Source organism: Mus caroli, unplaced genomic scaffold (assembly GCF_978045245.1).
Source record: "Mus caroli unplaced genomic scaffold, Mus_caroli_1 scaffold_7, whole genome shotgun sequence".
Classification (NCBI taxonomy): domain Eukaryota; kingdom Metazoa; phylum Chordata; class Mammalia; order Rodentia; family Muridae; genus Mus; species Mus caroli.
Genome location: NW_028227262.1, coordinates 20550101 through 20570615, shown reverse-complemented (window position 1 = coordinate 20570615; position 20515 = coordinate 20550101). Strand labels below are relative to the sequence as shown.

Sequence of the window (20515 nt, the reverse complement as noted above, 5' to 3'; positions counted from 1 at the left end):
GTTTCACAGAGTGTTGATAGTAAGGAGCTATGGGGCCGGAGAGAGGGCTCGGGGGTTAAGAGCACTTGCTGCTCTTGCAGAAGACCTGGATTTGGTTCCCAGTCCTAATGTCATGTAGCTCAAAACCATCTATAATTCAGGTTCCAGTGGAACACACTCTTCTGGGTTCCCTGTGTGCCTGCATGAACATGGAGACATCCATCCATCCATCCATCCATCCATCCATCCATCCATCCATCCATCCATCCATCCAGGCACATGCATATACATAGAAATAAAACAAAGTCTTTTTAAATAAATAAATTGCATTATAAGAATTTGGAATATAGAGAAATGAATAAAGGAAGTTAAAAATAGGATGCCAAAGAAAATTATGTTTTTTTGGAAAGTCTAAGGAAAACAAAGGTTGATAAAACGTGGTCAATCCATGAAAGACCGACACAGCTGCTTACCCAGTGTCTTTGGAATAATGGTCCAGACATATGTTTTCTGTTCTCCAGCCTGGAGGACTTCACTGTCAGTGTTACTCTGGGTGTTGATGCTTGCTTCATAATTCTCAGATGCTTCTAACTGAACAGAAATCTAAAAACAAAGTAATGGCCACAGGGGTAGCATTTTAAATTCTCTCTCTTCCCCACGCTTTGATTTAAATCCTACAACGTATTGAACAGTGGTTTCTTTGATGTCTTCAAAGAAGAAGCTCATATTTGTCATCTTAAGAAGATTCTATTTTAACTTAGTAAAATGAAACGATGCCCAAGGGCTTATGCACAAGCTCACAGAACAGCAGAATGGGCATCATCACAAAATCTTATTCTCACTAGAATTTCAAGTCATTGTTGTGATTTAAAAACGGTTGTTTCTGGGCTCACAGAGTTCACTTAGCAGTTAAGAGCACTGGCTGCTGTTGCAGGGGGCTGGGGTTCAGTTCCCAGCACCCATGTGGCGGCTCACAACCATCCATAACTGCAGTTCAAGGGATTTGATGTCCTTTTCTGACCTCTGTGGGTACCAGAAATGTACATGGTGCTTGGGCACACATGTAGGTAAAACAATCCTACACAGAAAATAAAATTAAAATTTTAAATAGTTATTTCTAAAGATTATAGAAAGAAATGACTTCTTTACAGTATGTGTTTTCATTTGTTAATAGAGAAGCTATGGTGCTATTTGGTAAAAAGGTAATGAATGATTTAGCTTTGCTGGATTTTTTGTTTCCAGATCAAAGGAGGTGCCTTACCTCTACACATGTAGTCAGGTAGTTGAAGACAGTGACAACCATGTCACTCTCTTCACTTCGAATAACGGAAAAGGGTGAGGTAACTTCCACAAAGAAGGGCTGGGAGATCTGTAGGGAGACTTTGGGTGAAATGCCAAACCCAGCATTGCCATTGACACAGAAGGCGCTGGCCTCCCACTGGGTGATGGTATCGGGGACCAGGAACGAGACATTTGCTGAGCCTGAGGAACTGAGAAGACAGGCTGTCGGTGAATGGGAACCCGAGACTATGCAGAACACACACAACGAAAGGGATCGGAGGTTTGGAAAATGTTTAGGTAAGGCGTTAGGTACATGTCCTTCATGTGATGTCTGTGGAGGAGAAACTTAGTAACACCATGTTTCTATGAATACCCTTTAAAAAAAAATAAATGAGGTAGCATATAGATAGTTCCTGCACGAAATGCATGGAAGTGAAGGTCTTGGTGGAAAAGTGACACTTTGCCGAAACAAATTAGCAAACTAACCATCAAGCAGGTGTCAGGATGGACAAGTGAACAATGTTCTGTTATGTTTTGTTTTAAAACAAAAGAAAAACCAAAAACTCCACTAATTTATTGCCCAGGAATAAAAGTTAACAAATCAAAAGAAAAAAAAAATAGAGGCCAGGCGTGGTGGAGCACGTCTTTAATCCCAGCACTCGGGAGGCAGAGGCAGGCGGATTTCTGAGTTTGAGGCCAGCCTGGTCTACAAAGTGAGTTCCAGGACAGCCAGGGCTATACAGAGAAACCCTGTCTCGAAAAACAAACAAACAAACAAACAAACAAAAACAAAAACAAAAAAACCAAAAAAAAATAGAGATAGAGCTACAAAAGGGAGAAGTCTGTTTAAGGAAAAAGCACTAAGAAGCATGGAAAAATAAAACTCACTCTACACTGACGAGGTTCCATATCCATGTCCTGGGGAAGTTTGTCCTCACTGTCTCTTTGATGGCCACTTTTGCATGGCTGATGCTGTCCACAGAGTCATGAACTAAAACGAGAGAGAGAGAGAGAGAGAGAGAGAGAGAGAGAGAGAGAGAGAGGCAAATAAATGCTTGCGTGTGTGAGCATGTACGTGTACATGTGTGCACATGTTCACATGAGTGGCATGTGACCACCAGTGAGGTACCAGTGGACGACACAGGTCGATTTCAGATGTCTTCCTTCCTTGCTTTTCCATCTTAAGTTTTGAGGCAGGGCCTCACTGAACCTGCACCTCGCTGTGTCAGCTAGAATGGCCAGCCAAGAATCCCTGGAGATCACCTGTTGATGCTCCTGAGCACTAGGGTGACAGGTGTGCACTGGCATACCTGGCACTTACGCGGGTGCTAGGGACCAAACTCAGGTCCTCACAGCTGCACAGCAGGCAGTGTACCCACCCAATCATCTCCCAGTCCCTTTAGATGAGGTTTTTTGTTTTTTTGTTTTGTTTTGTTTTTTTCTTGAGACAGGGTTTCTCTGTGTAGCCTTGGCTGTCCTGGAACTCACTCTGTAGACCAGGCTGGCCTCGAACTCAGAAATCTGCCTGCCTCTGCCTCCCGAGTGCTGGGATTAAAGGCGTGCACCACCACGCCCGGCTTTTAGATGAGCTCTTACCTTCTCATAAATTCAAATCTCAACCGAGGTATCACTCTTTCGGTGCTCAAATTTCAATATTTGTTTAAAAGCGACTAGAAACAACACATCACCTACAGACAAGTCGGGATGAATCAAATGTCCTCACAGACTCTTGTCTGACATGCTGGTACCTGCTAACTCTGCTGACTGGCACTAGTTTTGCTTATGTTTTTTAGTGCCATTAATACTTGTAATTCTCCAGAACATATTCCTTTATAGGAGTGGCCTATAGGCTACATATGATGGGCTTAGTGTTTCTACACCAAAATGGTAACCATTGAGCTGTGCATGGCGACATATGCTTTCAGACCCCAGTATCTGAGAGGTGGAGTCAGGACAATCAGACGTTCAAGGTCATCCTTGACTATATAAAAAATTTGAGGCCAGCCTGAGGTATGGGGTAAGATTGCTGTCTTAAGAAACAAACAAAAGGCTAGGCGGTGGTGGCGCACACCTTTAATCCCAGCACTTGGGGGACAGAGGCAGGCAGATTTCTGAGTTCGAGGCCAGCCTGGTCTACAGAGTGAGTTCCAGGACAGCCAGGGCTACACAGAGAAACCCTGTTTCGAAAAACAAAAACAAACAAACAAACAAAAATGTAAAAAAGAAGCAAAACCTAGACTTCCTTTTCTATTAGAAGCTAAGCATTCTTTATCACCAAAAACATTCCCAGCCTGCCTTGCTGAACTGCAGAAAGTCTAGTTCTTGCCTCAAATCATCCTCAATCGTCTCTAAGCCTTTGCTTTGCATGGATTTTTTTTAATCTTACAAACACGAAGTCCAAAGGATCCTATTGAATACCACTCCATTGGGAAGTTCTAGATTACCCACAGGCAGAAGAAGGTGGGGCGCCACCACCGTACATCATTATCCGTTCATTTGGGTGATCGAATGTCCTCAGCGAGGGCTGGTTTTCCTGGGATGAACACACTTCCGGTTTCCGGTAACGGAGATTTGTAAAGATTTTCAGACCCATGTTCTTTCAGAGAAAGACATAAAAAATTATACATTGCTTTCTTGAGAGAATTATGAGAAGTCTACTGTCCTAACATCCAGACAATAACTGCGCATATTTTCTGTGCAGCTAGGATTCAGGATCACAGAAATCAAGTCTCCAATAATTGCTCTTTCTATTATTATTAATAATAATATTAATGTGCTAATATCTCCATTTTTTCTATTTATGCTTAAGGGAATATAAGAAATCAGCACCATCGCTGTCTTAGTTAACAGCAAACATGCATGCTCACATGCACATGCATGTCTACACAGCGCACATGCATTAATCAGCAGAACTCGGACTTGAACTAAACCTGTTTATTTCAGTGTCCTCTTCTTCATCCACAATGATTCTGATCATAAAGACCCTTGCATGGCCCCTGAGCACATGTAGCTGGCAGCCTCCTTTTATGTGGACTTTAGACTGTAAGTTATTTTCTTGGTTTAATTATTGATACATAAGATATATTGCAAGAAATTGGATCCCATCTCATCAGAGTCCCATGATTCTAGCCATACAACTTCTTTTCAGCAAAAAGAAAAAAAAGTCAACAGGATGAACATCTCTTTTTAAAAGATACTTTGTCAGCACAGTATTGAGAGACTCTATAGTGTGAGAGAGACGGGGCCAGGACCTCTAAAGCTACAAGAGGAAATGTTTTACAGACTCATCTGTGATCTTACACTGAGAAGATTAGAGAGGTCTCCATCCCAAATATTGCTTGTAGGTGTATAATACAGTCCATTGTGGAACAAGTTCTTCTGAGGAATGCATGGCTCTGCTTGCTGATCATCCAAGTTGAGACCATTGTAGAAATAGCCATATTGATAGATATACGGGAGCGTGAAGTACACCTAGGAGGAGAAGGTACGATCCTTGGTGACGTGAAGCACTCCTTGCATAACTATAAGATTGGAAAATTCGTGTCATGACCATTTACTACGGAGTCAACTTTCCAAAAATTCAAACGAGGAGACCAATATTGTTTTGTGTAGTTAATGTTATTTGCAAACTTTTCTGGCCGATAGTGCAGGTTTGGGGATAGCAAATAAGAAAGGTCATGGAGAACTCTTGGTTGTTCCAAAGCCTAGCCCACAGATAACTGCCTGAAGTAAAGTAATAGAGTTTCTGGAGTGCCTGGAGAATGAAGTCAGCTGCCTGAAACTAAGTATTAATGAACTAAAACCTTCCAGATAAAATATCGCATCAAGCAACGGACAAGCAGCCAAAGGACTTCATATATTCATAGGAAACCATTCTTATGACGCCCAGTACTACGTGCAATGGATGTGCTCCAATCAAAAAGTGAACAAGGAGTGAGATCAACCACTTATACTTTTACGGTTAGAAGGGACAGTGATTACTCCTGTAATCTTTCAGTTGTTGGTAGAATTATGGGCACCAAGCTCTGAATGACTGTGAGAAAAGTTGAGAATATGTAAAACTGAAGGAAAGCTTAGGAAACTACATTCATGGAAGGAGAATGACATGAAGGGATCAGGAAAAAAAAATCAAACCAAATTCATTCCATGTAAAAACACTCCAACAACTCATGTTAAACTAGGAACCATCTTCCCTGGACACATTAGCTCCCAGTAAGAGGGAAGGGCTTGAAATGAAGGGGCTGCTTCCATTTGCACAAAAACATGACTGGCATGGGTGGGGGTTATCAGGTGGGTATCAGGTGGGGGAAATAGTGGTGTCAATAGAGAAGATCAACAACCCTTAGAGACACGGCACTTAAGGGAGGGAAGGATGGAACAGGATAAAACAGAGGACATGGTTTAATTACTGAAACAGCTCAGTCCAAATAATCAACTAATGAAAGAATTCTCAGATATTTTGGAATAAAGGGGATATTCGCAAATGGATATGCAAAGGTATTTTAAAAGATCATGAATCAGACATTTAACAAAGGAAGTATAAAAATAGGCAAAACCAAGGAAGAAATAATTGAGAATGAACTCAGAAGATGGACACATCAGAAATGAATTCTAAAGGCTAAAAAGCCTAAGAGAAAAATGACAGACAGAAATCAGCCATTGTTTGTTTGTTGAGGCAAGGGCTCGTCGTGGCTTTGAACTCCTGATTCCCCTGTGTCTGCCTCCCAAGCAAAAAGATTACAGATGTGCATCACCACACCCAGCACACCCAGCTTCTAGAAGAGAAATAGAAAACAAAAGAGAAAGTAAGAAAGAATGGAAGCAGGCCACAGGCAAACTGGAGAGTTTGAGCACCTGTGAAGTGAGCTAACACATGTGTGAAAATTTTCAAGAAAGGGAAGAAATCAACAAACTTAATTTTAAAGTAACAATGCAGACTAAGCTTTGGATTCTACCCCCTCCCCCAATAAATCCTAAGAGATACCTTACTAAAATTTTAGTTTAAATATATTCCGGGAAATAAAAACCAAACCCTCTAGGCCTCCAGACAAGAAGGCCAAATAACCTACCAGAGAGAATAAGTTAGTCTGACAGCACAGTGAGGTACAAGAGAGCAGGGTTTTCAAGAAACCTAAAGAAAAATACAGGCCCCAAATTTAATAGTCATATACCCCATCTCCCACATATCAAGGCAATGTTCTTTATTTTTAAAAGGTTTTGTTGGTTGTTAGCTTTGTTTGTTTTTAAAAAATATTTATTTATTTAATGTATATGAGTACACTGTAGCTATCTTTAGACATACCAGAAGTCATCGGATTCCATTACAGATGTTTGTGAGCCACCATGTAATTGCTGAGAATTGAACCCAGGACTTTGGAAGAGCAGTCAGTGCTCTTAATTGCTGAGCCATCTCTCCAGCCCTGTTTTTTTTGTTTGTTTGGGTTTTTTTTTTTTTTTTTTAAACATGTCTCATGCAGCTGAGGTTGGTCTTCAACCCCTGATCCTCCTGCCTGTGCCTCTCAAGTGCTGATGTCACAGGTGTTCGCCCAGCTTCTTTGTGGAGACTTTAGAAAAACGATTCTGAGTATGAAGATGTGATGGGATTCTTATGCCCTTTTGAGGAAGTTAGCTGAGAATATGCTTCATGTACCTGAAAGGTGACCTGGAAACTGGGATAGCTCAGGGAGCAATAGAGAAACACGGCTGTAAGCAGGATGTGTTCTCCCAAGGAAGGAAGGAAGGAAGGAAGGAAAGATCAACTTTAAGGTGAGAAAGAGCTTGTCACTGGCTAGGGTCACTGGCTATTACTTAGAATGACTGGCTGGGATTCATGGTTAAACAATAAAAAAATGAAGCTATACTATTCTCGAGAAAATCACTACAATAAAATTTCAAAGCTGTGTGTGATGACCTAGACTTTTAATGTCAGCACCCAGAGGCAGCAGCAGGTTAGGAGCATTGGCTGCCCTTCCAGAGAACCTGGATTCGATTTCCAGTGTGCATATATGTATATTCATACACATAAAATAATAAAGTATTTTATCTTATTCTCTTAAGAAATGTAGCAGAGCTGGTTATTCACAAGTCACTAGGAGCTCATGTTTCTCTCTTTGTAAAGATAGGCCAAGGTGAGGATGCTACTGTCCCCATAGTGTAATTCTGTGCTGGAATCAGGCAAAGAGAGAACAGAGGCGTGCAATGAAAAGGAAGGAAGCAAGTGGGGGAAAGAAGGAAAGAGGGAAGGGAGGAAGGAAGGAAGGAAGGGAGGAAGGGAGGAAGGGAGGGAAGGAGGGAGGGAGGAAGGGAGGAAGAAAGCAGAGAAAGAGAGGGAGGAAAGGAAGAAGGGAGAAAGGGAGGAAGGAAAGAAGGGAGGAAGGAATGAAAGGGGAAAGGAAGGAAGGGAGGAAGGGATGAAGGAAGGAAGGAAAGAAGGGATGGAGGAAGGAATGAAGAAAAGGAGGAAGGAAGGGAAAGAGAGAAAAAGGGAGGGAGGAAGGAGGGAGGAGGGATAGGGAGGGAGGGTGAGAAAAAGAAAACTTCCTATTTGATGGCAACATTGTAATACAGGGAAATAGAGAACCAATGAAAAATATAAGTCAATTAACCAAGGAACGTAGCAAGTTAGCAAAATGTAAATTATTGTGCAAAACAGCTGACAGGCTCATAAATAACAATAGAATAAACAGTGGAAAAAAACCTTGTTTACAACAGCAACAGAGTTATTCAGACACACTTGTGAACAAATAAAAAGTTTTCATAAGAAAACTGTTTAAAATGTAATTCATGAGTAACAGAAAAATTATACTCAGAAAAAAAAAAAGCCACTTTACAATTCTGAGTTGGAATATTCCCCCATTAGGGGGCAACACTGAAGTTAATTTGTAAATCCCATGTAATCACAGTAAAAATACCAGTTAGCTTTCTGCCCTGGAGCTAGAGAAGTTAGAAGTAAGTTGGATATTGAGAATCAACTAGAAGAGCAAGGGGTGACCTGGAGTTGAGATGGGTGGGGTTATCCGACCAAAGGAGTCCATTCTCACCCAAAATTAATCTCTATCATTAAAACTGTGGGACTGACATTGGAAAAGACAAACCAATGGAATGTAAGACAGAGAAATAAACAGAATAAATAGAAATGCAGTCCGGGATAAGGGCAGTGACTCATGTCACCTGAGCAGAGGTAACATGTCAACTGGAGAATATGTATTTAAAAAAAAAAAAAGATGAACTAGATAAATATCTCATACTCAAGGAACAAGGCTTCCTGAAAAACAAAATCAGTTTTCAAGGCTGGTACAAAGAAAGTAAAGTCAGGCTTGGGTCCTCCTGGGCCAGGAGATTAGTTAATATTTAGGACATAATTGGACATTGTCAAAGAACATAGAGACCAACTTAGATAGCCCTGGCTGTCCTGGCACACTTTGTAGACCAGGCTTGGCCTCGAACTCAGAAATCCGCCTGCCTCTGCCTCCCGAGTGCTGGGATTAAAGGCGTGCGCCACCACGCCCGGCTTTGTTTTAGAGTTTTTAACTTGCTATAATTATGTATAGAGTTCTGTATCGCTGTGAATGCCAGATGGAAAACTCACATAGTTATTAACCCATGCTAATAACTGAGAAAAGCGCACAGAAGTAAAGACTTGATTCTTCCAACATGTCCTGTCCCAAGTAAAAGCATCCTAGGAAGGGCAGGGCTTGCAGCCACACAGCTTGGGGACACTGGGGAACAATGCTGCTTACGCTCTCAGGTGTCATTTCTTGTCCGGGGTTCAGAAGAAGGGCGCTTTTGTCCACTGCTCGCAGGGCACAGAAGGAGTCAGGGGCTGCTTGAAGATGAACACTGGTGTTAGAGCCGGGTAGGTCCTTCTCCCGGGAGAAGTTTAAGCTAACCTGAGGTGGAAGAAGGGTCGTAATGAGGGTAGAGACAATTACATGCGAAGAAAGCTTGAATAAATCCTGTCTTCCCAAACAAATCCTGACCGATTTCTGTACATACATTTTCCTGCCCATTCCCAGTTCCCTGTGGGGATATCTTTCAGTCTCCCAAACTCCCCCAGCTTGTTATGACCAGGCATCAGCAAGATAACTCTTCGTGACTCATTTGTTGGTAATTTAACTGTAAGATTACTATGTAAGGATCATGAGGGGCCCAGACAGAGACAGGGCTGGAGTGATGGGACAGTGGGTGAGAATGCTTGTTATCAAGGTTGACAGCTTGAGGTCTATCCAGCCAGAACCGTGGCAGGAGAGAATGGAATCCTGCAAACTGTCCTCTGATCTTCACGCACTCACTTCGCAGGCATGGATGCATGTGCGCATGCGCACACACATATGCACCAAATAAATTCAAGTAAGAACGAAACTTTAAAAGGAGGAAGCAGGAAGCAAAACACCCACTCTGCTGATAAGGGAAACATCACCTTGTTTTTAAAGCACTTCTCGATCTGGAGCCTGACATTATCCGCAACAATTTCCCCGCTAGGGTGGAGGGTGTAGACGAACAGGTCAGCCGATGGCGCCAGATCAGCATTGATGCTGATTGGGAAAGAGAAGTTCCCATTCCAGGCTGTGGAAACAGGCAGTTCCCAGATGACAGTGTGCTGGCGCTCGTTTGTCTCTCTGGGTTTGCTTAGATGAAGGGGAATTGTGTGTGGATAGAGAAATGACCTGGGCCTTGCTCAGATGCAAGTAAAGAGGGGACATATTCACAGATGAAGATACTATGGTAGGACTGCCTTAGACATCACTATTCTACAGTGTACACGATTAACTGACTAATGGGTGCAGCCAAGTTTTGTCAACTTGATATAAACTAGAGTCAGCTGGGAAGAGGAAACTTCAATTAGGGAACTGCCTCTGTCTGATTGGCCTGTGGACCTTTTCTTGACTAATGATAGATATGGAGGGCCTAGCCTGTGGGTTGGACAGGCAGACTTAGGGCATGTAAGAAAGCAGGCTGGGCAAGCCATCAAGAACAAGCCAGTCAACAGTGCTCCTTCATGGTTTCCGCTCCAGTTTCTGCCTCTAGGTTCCTGTCTTGAATTCCTGCTCTCTAACTTCCCTCCATGATGGACTGTTACCTGAAGTCTAAGATGAAATAAACCTTTTTTTTCCCCTGAAGGTGCTTTTGGCTAGGGTTTATCACAGCAATAGAAAACAAACTAGAGTAATGATAGAAAGGTAACAATCGCCTTTTTCTAACTATTCAGTGCTACCTCAGGTCATGCTACCTACTGCCCTCCAACTGCCCGTGGAAATAAGGGCTCATCTGAACTTGTAGGAAGTATGGAGATAGGGTATGTATTCCAAAGCAAGGGCATAGTGTCCACCTTGAACTCTGACTTGCTTCTGTCCGCTGCGGGAGATACCTCCTCTCACCATCACCTGTGCCAGACAGAGAAGATTCAGTCTGAGTACTGAACTTGCATCATATCACGTCCTCACGGGCTAACCTAGTGCTCATTCTGTCCTGTAACAAGGTAGCTTCCTCAAACAAATATTAAGAGGGAACTTCATACATGTTGGGCCAGAACAAGGAAGAAACAAAGTTCTGTGAAGCTATCTAATACATGTGAGAGGCAGTGGCTTCGCGTGCCCGTTATCTACCCATTTGCCTCCGGTCCATGCTGTGAAATGGAATGTCCATAAAGCTGACTACAGGACTCAATAGGCACGGAACTCTAACAGTGCCCCGGGCCTACTTCCCTTTCCAGTGTGGTGAGTCTAATTGATTCCACTAATGTTTCCAGTTAGGAATATACAGCTGAGAAGACCAGAGCTTAGAGCGTCTGAACAACATGTTCAAAGTGGACATATGTGGTGCGTGCGTACTAGAAGAGAGTGGAGGGATGGAAGTAGGAACGGCTTAATTTCCAAGCCTGTTTTCACTCTCCCAGAAGCCTTGATGAGAGGGGATGAGAACAGATACCTTTTCTGCTCATCCTTTTGAGCTTTCCATGTTAGTTAACCCTTCACACCTGGTCATAAACATTCGATGTGAAGTACAACGGAATGATTGAAGAAGCGAGTGTCTCCGTCTGAGGGGAACTCAGATTGCCTGGGATCACTTTGCAAGCTTGTTCTTATGTTCTTCACGGTGCCAGGAGTATTCGCCAGTGAAGTGAGTAGGTGGAGCTCACTCAGATTGACCAGGTCTGACAGATGACACCTCCTAAGCTGTGCTGTGCTGATTAGGCAGAGCCACCTACTGAAACTTACCAAATAGAAGAAGGTCACATCTGAGGCCTCCTTGTAGGCCTCGGGGTTTAGGGAGTAAAGCACTGAGAGCATCTTCTCTTGATCGCACGGGAGCTGCTTGGGCTCGAGAATGATCTTCACGAAGCTGCTGGTCTGGGAGTAAAAGCGCGAGGCCGAGAAGTAAGCATCCAAATACTCAGGGGACAGCCAGCTGGAGCGATGGCAGCTTCTAGGTCGGACGTAGACGGCCTGGCAGGACAGAAGAAAAGGAAAGGCTTTAGAACAATGGGCGTCTCCAAGACAGGAAATGCTACTGGACACAAGGGTTGTCATCTCACCCAACCAGGAAGGAACCTCGCTCACAGCTGTTATTGTGGAGGCTGGTGACAGGTGAGGGCACTTGCCACCAAGCCTCGCCACCCAAGTTTTATTCTTGGGACCATGGGGGTGGGAAGGAGAGAACTGATTTGTACAAAATGAGATAATAATACCATTCTCTCTTTCTTATATATAACTAATGACCGCGGTTATGTGACTGTCCCACTGGACTGACAGTGACTTGCTATGTTTGTTTTTACTTTGTGTGTGTGTGCTGGGGTGTGTGTGAGGGGGATGATTGGTTATGCATCCCAGTGTGACCTGTAGCTCAAGGTCCTCCTGTCTCAGCATCTTGAGTGTTAGAATTACAGGCGTGCTTTGGATCTTCACTTTTAATTACAGTCAGAGAATTAGATGTAAGTTCTGTATTTGCACACAAGCCATGACAAACTGTTTAACTGCAAACTTCTGCGGAAGGTTCAGAAAATGAATCGCATCTCCCTCTCTCTGCACAGGGTGATGATGTAAGGGAGGAGGCCAGATTTTCTTACATGCTACTTCTACTTCCACAGAAGACATACTGGTCACCACAGTCTCTGTGAGAGAGAGTGGTAGCATCTTGCCTTCTGTTTTGGTTTTGTTTTGTTTTGTTTTTTTGAGACAGGGTTTCTCTGTGTAGCCCTAGCTGTCCTGGAACTCACTCTGTAGACCAGGCTGACCTGGAACTCAGAAATCTGCCTGCCTCTGCCTCCCAACTGCTGGGATTAAAGGCGTGCGCCACCATCTCCCGGCATGCATCTCGCCTTCTGAACTCTGCTCTCAGTGAGTACTGAATAGGCAAGCGAGTCTCAGAAAAAAAAAAAATGCTACTGTCTAAGAGCCTTCTATGCTCCGAGTCCCTAGCATTGGGGCCTCTGTGGGATTCTTGACATTCTCTGCCAGCCCTTGGATGCCTTACCTTCAAGCTGATCTGTGCACCGAATATCTCTGAAGTGTTAATGGAAAATTGAGCTTCCCCGTTCTCATCTGTGGTGTAATTTCCTACAGGTTTGCCGTCGAGTTCCAGTTGCAAAAGCTTGTCCACAAGTGGTGTGTTATTGGGTCCAGAAAATTTAAGCTGTGCAAAAGCAGAAGCGTTAATATTCTTAGGACACGAAACTACACATTTCTACAAGGTAATTTTCATCCATGATAGCAGTCACTTAACAGAAATCTCGGTGAATAGAAATATCCATTCTGCTGCTCGGGCAGATGTGCTTATACTTGGAGCAGAAGCTGCTGTTTTAATACATTGGTTTCTTTTAGCCCTGGAACTTTCCAAGCATAGCAGACATAGTGATATTAGAGATGGATTGTAAGCCTACAATCAAAGTGCCTGGAAATTTTCAAGGGATAATATTGTGAACAGAGAAAAAACCCAAAGAAGTTCCTTGAAAAGTACCAGGCAAACCTACAGTTCCAAAATAAGTGATCCCTCTCCTGTAGAAAGAGTCCATGTTCTCGAAGCTGACAGTGCCAAGCACGGAAGTGATAAAAACGGAGTGTGTTTTACTCATCTGCACACCTGTAAGAAATGGTGAAACAGAGCAGCATCAGGAAGAAATGAATCATTTGAACAGACACCCCCAGGGCGGGGCATGCATCCTAGTGGCATCCTAAGGATATGTGAGGACTCGGATTCAATCCCTCCACTCCCCCACAAAAAGCCACCTTTAAAGATGTTTCTTTTACCATTGTGAGGGACAGCTAATTCATAATTAACAATTGGTGCCACTAACTTCAGATTTTCCCCCTCTCAGTGGTAGGAAGTTGTCCGTAAGATACAACCGTACCTGTTCCAGACTCCGTAACTACTGCGTTAACATTCAAGGTCATGAACAATCCAGAGCGGTACAACTGGAAGACTTTTGTGTTGATAATGTGAGAAGCACAGCCATCTTTCAGCTGAAAAATAAGCAGAGGTGGAATGAAAATGTTAAGGACCCAAGAGTCTCATGGAACTTTAGTATGGGTGCCTTCCACCCCGTGTACTGAGGTCTGTCTCACCGAAATGGACAAAGAGTTAAATCAGGGAGACCAGCTGCGAGTACATCAAGAGAAGGGGATATCTGTGCTTTAAGGGTTCAAGGACAGTCTCCTGGAGTAACGTAGGTGTGAAATAGTTAGAAGACGAGAATAAAGTTAATGATATCCTGAGAATAAGAAATTAACCCTCTGGAGAAACACTAACAACAGACAGACTGACACTCTTCAGATGACGCATGTCCACGTCAGCAGCTGCTAATGTCTGCTATTTGAAATAGGGGAAAATGTACATTTTCACTGCTTACAGTAGTAACTAGAAAACTGTAAATTTAGTTATATTTTTAAAATAAGAAATAGGTACTAACTTCAAATGTTAAACTTTGGAAAGATACATTCGTTCATTTGACCTTTGAAGCTATCACTTGCTCTAGGCAGTACAATTACACCCATCATGTAGGCATATATATGCAAATTAATTTTTAAAAACTCTTAAAAAAGAATTAAAGAGATAAAATTAGAACCAATGACTTACAGACATGCAGAAAAACTATTCATAAAGACAAAGCCCAGCAGAATAGGCCAGCTTTTCATAACTGGGATTTAGAATGAAGGAGACCGGAAGTCTGGAACAACGAACACAGAACATTCTGGGTTGCGGTGTTTCCGAATGAACTGCCTGAGGAAAGACTGTGGAGACCACCCAGATAGTACAGAGCATAGGGCAGCCGATGAGCAACTTTGCAGGTCTAAAATCCTGCAGGCAAAAGCACCCAGAAGCCAAGGAACTATGTTAAACTTTGTATTATCTTCATGTTCCTCACCTGACTTAGCTCTCACACCCCACTAGCCACACAGTGAAAGTGCTGTCCGTCCTATTTATAAGTGGCATTAAATCCCTAGGAGGAGGTCGTGTCCCCCCCCCCCCCCCCCCGGTAAGCCCATAGTCCACACCTGCACAGTGAACTGCTCACAGATTTCATTGTCGTTGCTCTCACAATGCCCCGGGGAGAAGAGCTCTCTGCACACTTTTATCTGGGCTTTTCCCTGTACAGGCTGGCCATGTGTGTACCTGGTGGGAAAAGGAGCATTGTGGTTACAAGTGGGCAGCATCATAGTGACCCTTACTGACCTCCCCAGAAATCATATATGAAGCCTTGAAACCAGGTGTTTCTACCTAACTAGCTATAGGGCTATTTTCTCTCATAGAATTCGGGTGAAATTAGACATGTAATTTATGAAGAGGATCTGGCTAGTTTAAAAAACAAACAAATACGTTGACAGTTTCATTCAATTTTAGATGATCTAATATATCATTATATAATAAATGAGCAAAAAATTAAAATATATCCAATTTGTTACAAGTATTAGGAAATGGGCTGGTTTCATTAGTAAATGCATATAAACATAGGCAAAACTTGATGATTCTGGATATTGAAGTCAGTATTTTAAACACTATTCTTATTTTACCACCATCTAACATATAAACATATTAGATCCGTTGGCACCAAGAGTGTACGAGTCAACATCGCATTAACAGCTTATTTCCCGCTAAAGCACAACACAATTTTTTTCTTAAAGTTCAAAGGCAAAACCAGGCATTATGTTTTTTTGTTTGCTTGTTTTTATAATTTGAGGATTATTTTGACTTTGTGTATAATGAAGCTGAGTGTTTTAAGTTTGCGGATTACAATGCCTTTTCAATAACTGTGCAGCGCTTCTGCTGGTCATACGTTTAATGCAAGATTTAACTCATTTTTTCCCCTAGTAATTTTTGATTACAATACTGAGAAGAAGCAACTCACTTCTCCACATTGTGTTTTAGGGAAGTGAAGGTCAAAGTCAGATCCACTTCTGCCATGTTTGTTCCATCCATCCTGCTAATGTGCTCTGTGCTTGTGAGATTTCAACCAAGCCTACATCACTGAAACCATCTATGGGCTTTGATGAAATAGAGGCTGGATCAATGCTGGGTAACAGTGTTATTCCCAATGGCTATTCTTCTGCCCTTCGTTTATTAACTAGTATTCTTTAAAGGTTAACATACGTCTTTGGAGCGTGTAGGTTACTGTCTTTGTTTGGGACAGAATGTCATTCTCATTGTTGTGATTTGAGTGACTTTTAGTAGATGATAATTATTATTGTTGTTTTTATTGTTATTATTACTTACGTGTGAGCTAATATTCTTTCTTCATTCTTAAAAGCCTATTCATTCCTGAGACTGCTGACATAATCTGGCTTGCCAGGTCCCAAAATAAATTGTGGGCAGCTGACCTAGCATTTTTCACCTCGGTGGTTGGAACTGACAGACACACAGACTTCATCAGAACTACTGACATTACATATTTATGTATAACTGCTCTGTCTGCATGTACACCTGAATACCAGAAGTGGGCATCGGATCCCCTTGTGGATGGTCAAGGGCTATCATGTAGGTGCTGGGAATTAAACTAGGGATCCTCTGGAAGAAGCAGCCAGTGCTCGTACGCACTGAGCCATCTCTCCAGCCAGGACTCTGACTTCTTTCAAGAAGTCAGAATAGAAGATTATAATCCCAAATAATATTAAGAAGCTGCCAACCCTGTGCTAGCATTTGGTCTGCATGTGTTTTCAGGATATCCTAAGAAAAGAGAGTGGGCTCTCCACTGTTCAGTTGCAGGTTGTTTTGTTGTTGTTGTTGTTTTGCTTTTTTTTGCATTTAACTGGGCAGGTGAATAAATTGTGGATATTAATGATAATGTAAGTGCTTGGTTTGTTAGAAGGGTTTTCTAATGAAACCAGTTTAGGATCTTGGATTTCTTCAACTTTATATTATTTATCCCAGCATTTTTAGCACAGATTTTCTATGATCTCACATATATTAATCACATTCAGCTGCTTTGCACTGAAACTCAGAGTAATGTCTGATCTTTCCCTGAGAGAGACAGACTGATCCCAAGATTCTCTGGGGAGATCATGAAGAGTCCCCACTCCCGGTCACATTTTTACTAGGTAGCCCTTTACAGACTAAAGCTTCAATATATTAGAAAATATTCAAAGGTTAATGTTTTTATGTTATCTGTTAAAGCATCCAACAATTCTCACTAGGTGTTTGTTCAAAGAACAGCACCAAACTGCCCAAGTATGTCCACTCATCAGAAGACCCGCAAGCCTGATGTCATCCCTGTACTTACTCTTTCTCTGTAAAACTGAGATGATAATAGCTAATATCTCATGACATCATGGGAATAATTTTTGTAGCTGTCACCTAATAAATATCATCTTTTAAAAATTGTCACACATTCTAGGAGAGATATCACAGAAGGATAAAGGGCATCAGAAATAATCTCCCAAATAGAAGCTAAGTGTTCCTAAGATCAGATTGGATGTTTTTATACTAAGGGACTCAAATAAATTCAAAGTAAATTATAAACTTCTTTATTTCCATGAAATTTTGATAGCTCTTTTTCTTTTTTTCTTTTTTTTTAAGTGAGAACACTCAAGGATGGTAAAGAGTCAATGAAGCCAGTCCTTTCAAAACAGTTTCTGGCGTTAGGAGAGCAATGTGGCATTTAAAAGACTAAAAGAATATTCTATGTTTCGACTTGGTAATTCCCTTAAGGGAAATGTTTCTTAAGTAAGCAGTCCAGTTCTAAATCAGGCTACTATACAGTTTTACAGAAGATAGCTGCTACAAATGTACTAATTACTAGAAACACAATGTAATAGATTACATGCTATATAGTAGAACAATAAGTAAAATTGTTATTTTCCTATAAGATATACTTTCAAGGTAAGGAATTAGAATAGATAGAAAGGCTAAAAAAATGAAGACAAATGTTTTTAAATATTGGAGAATGGGTAGAAAAGAATAAATAAAACCAGAGAAAATTTTTTCACAAAGTAGGAGGGGGTAGTCAGCTATAATGTGTTAGCGATTGGTAGAATGCACTGGAGTTTCGTTTCTATGTTTTCCTTTATAGTTTTCAAACATTTAAAATTTCTAAGATAAATCAATGAAGTTTTATAGTTAAGTTTAAGGATAAATGAATCAACACTTACTTTGCACATGTAACCATTTGAAATTGATTGTCCGCAATGGTTATTGTCTCTGGTGCAGTGAGCTCGACTTCAAATTTGGGCAATACTGAAAAAAAAACAAACAAACAAAACAAACCACACTTCAGCTAACAAAGCTGGAGAGCAATGCTATAGGAACTATAGCAAACTGTTTCCATGCAAGCTGCTTGCCTCCCATGTCCCCAGCCAGTGAGCACCCTGGGGTTTGTGAAGGCGTGCCTCATTAAAGGTCAGTTTGTTCTGTTTCTTTTGGTGTTGAGGGTGGTGGTGTTGATGGTGGTGGTGTTGATGGTGGTGGTATTGATGGTGGTGGTGTTGATGGTGGTGGTGTTGATGGTGGTGGTATTGATGGTGGTGGTGTTGATGGTGGTGTTGTTGATGGTGGTGGTAGTTGGCATACTTATTTATTTAACCAAAAAAAATATCACCCATTGTTATGTTTTAATCTCTTAGGTCCTTTCTAGGAGAGTACCTGAATTTCAGAGAATGAGAACTATTTCTTAGGTGAGGGGAGGGGTGAGCAAGGATCAGAGTAAGACCTGGGCCCCAGAATGAGGCATAGAGAGGACCCAGGATGGAGCAGAAGGGCAAACAGCAGAGACCCAGCCTGAGCTCAGTTCCTATGCCTGTGTCTAAACCGTTGTGTTCTGTTGCTTTGAACTTGTGTGTAGGAGAATCAAGAACAGTACTTGGTTACCATCTCGGTTAACGGTGAAATGATCCATCACCGTCATTCCCGATTGTGTTTTTATGATGATTGTGTAATCCCCCAATATTGGTTCCGGCGTCAGTTGGAAGGAGAGCTGGGTAATGTTTCTGAAAGTGGTCACGTTGATCCACTGAAAAATCACATTGCTTTGAGGATCCTTGAAACAGTGAATGAAGAAGGACAGTCAGAGGTTGTGGGTGAAAATTTCCCTTTCCTTTTTATCCTGGGTGCTCTCCATAGTTACTGGAAGTAAAGAGCGAACCACTCTAATGCTTAACTAATGACCTCAGTCATTGAAACAATATAACTACTGCAACATAATCAAATTCAATCGATATTTTTCTTAAAACTAATCTTCATATGAAAAATAATTTATAACTGATACCTTTGGTTTTTTATCTTTCCAGAGCTACTGTAGTATAATCAAAGAACTAAAAATTCAACATAATTAGTCCAGAATAGTGCTCCCCAAAGCAGAGTGGACTCATACCAGTGAGTATATAAGAGAACACTCATTCTAACAAACATTTAAAATGATTGTCACAGTGGGGCTGGAGAGATGGCTCGGTGGTTAAGAGCACCTGTTGCTCTTCTAGAAGACGTAGGTTCTATTCTCTGCACCTTGTTGTGGCTCACAACCATATGCAACTCCAGTTCTCAGGGATCTGACGCTCTCTTCTGGTCTCTGCAGGCACTGCATGCATATGGTACAAATATACACGGGAGGGAAAACACTCATGCACCCGTGCGTGATGCAATTAAATCAATACATTATTTAATTAGTTAAAAATTGCCACAGATTTCCACGTGGTCCTTTTCTATGTTGGTCACGGCTTATGCAGTAGTACCTAAGTGAAATTTCTGGGATTTTTCTTTTTTTTTTTTTTTAAAGATTTATTTATTATATGTAAGTACACTGCAGCAGCTGTCTTCAGAAACTCCAGAAGAGGGAGTCAGATCTCATTATGGATGGTTATGAGCCATGTGGTTACTGGGATTTGAACTCCGGACCTTCGGAAGAGCAGTCGGGTGCTCTTACCAACTGAGCCATCTCACCAGCCCTAATTTCTGGGATTTTTAAAAAAGCAGGCATAGTTGTCAGAACACAACCTTTATTTGTTCTCAGCCACACAAACCCCACACCCACAGTTCACTTTAATAAATATTTTACACTTTCCAAACTCTGGGTAAAGAGATGTTTAAAAGATTTGATTCAAAAGATCTTGTTTAACAGATTATGTAAGGGAACAAAATTGTTACTAACATTTCAAAACGTTTAGTGGTTTGTTTTCCTCTCCTATAATGTTTAGAAAACTGAAAATCCTGGACCTCCATTCTGTTAGGCCGCCCATGAGACCAACCCCACGCTGGCTTAGGTGCGAGTGGATGTCACAGGGCAGAATACATTCTTCCCGAAAGAGCCAGATTTTACACACACTGAAGCTAAAACGCCCCACTCTGTAGCACTGGTGCTGTTCAGTGCGCCCACACGGACACTCTGTGACTTGTGAAGGGTGAACTTTTACTGTGTTTCTTTCTGTAGAACACAGCGTTACCTGGGTCAGGTGTGAAAACAAACGATTGGGTAACGCAGAGAATGTGAGACTGCTAACCTGAATTTCATGGCACTTTAAGTTCATTACTCAAATGAAAAGCTTAAAGCACCCACATAGTAGGCAGGACAATGGGAAGTTTATGAGTGAGTATCTTGTGTTTGCCCATTTACTGTGAATTACGAGTCTAGATCCCATACCCCTAGGATTAGCAAATAATGGTAGCCTACACTGTATACAGAGACAAAACTACGGGTGCTGAGATCTGTTGTTATTTACAAAGAAGCTGTAATTACAACCAATTAAATGGTAAGTGTAAGATATCTAATTGAGAAACTAACAAAAGCATTTGATTTGATGCAGAATGGTATGATTTACAATTATAACACACAGTGGGA

At 41.7% G+C, this 20515-nt stretch overlaps 1 protein-coding gene across 1 annotated transcript in view; it reads right to left on the bottom strand.

Annotated features, from left to right (window-relative positions):
• Nucleotides 1–20515, bottom strand: part of LOC110295811 (alpha-2-macroglobulin-like protein 1) — a 41609-nt gene that overhangs the window by 17385 nt on the left and 3709 nt on the right. The window contains exons 6-20 of the mRNA XM_085839860.1: nucleotides 18553–18721; nucleotides 17838–17922; nucleotides 14751–14868; nucleotides 13607–13718; nucleotides 13229–13338; nucleotides 12733–12891; nucleotides 11478–11705; nucleotides 10589–10643; nucleotides 9680–9825; nucleotides 9000–9149; nucleotides 4561–4731; nucleotides 3709–3856; nucleotides 2149–2251; nucleotides 1241–1469; nucleotides 453–582 (exon numbers count right to left, since the gene is read on the bottom strand). Coding sequence (XP_085695986.1) covers nucleotides 453–582; nucleotides 1241–1469; nucleotides 2149–2251; nucleotides 3709–3856; nucleotides 4561–4731; nucleotides 9000–9149; nucleotides 9680–9825; nucleotides 10589–10643; nucleotides 11478–11705; nucleotides 12733–12891; nucleotides 13229–13338; nucleotides 13607–13718; nucleotides 14751–14868; nucleotides 17838–17922; nucleotides 18553–18721 — 2113 coding nt within the window. The remainder of the gene's footprint in view (nucleotides 1–452; nucleotides 583–1240; nucleotides 1470–2148; nucleotides 2252–3708; nucleotides 3857–4560; nucleotides 4732–8999; nucleotides 9150–9679; nucleotides 9826–10588; nucleotides 10644–11477; nucleotides 11706–12732; nucleotides 12892–13228; nucleotides 13339–13606; nucleotides 13719–14750; nucleotides 14869–17837; nucleotides 17923–18552; nucleotides 18722–20515) is intronic.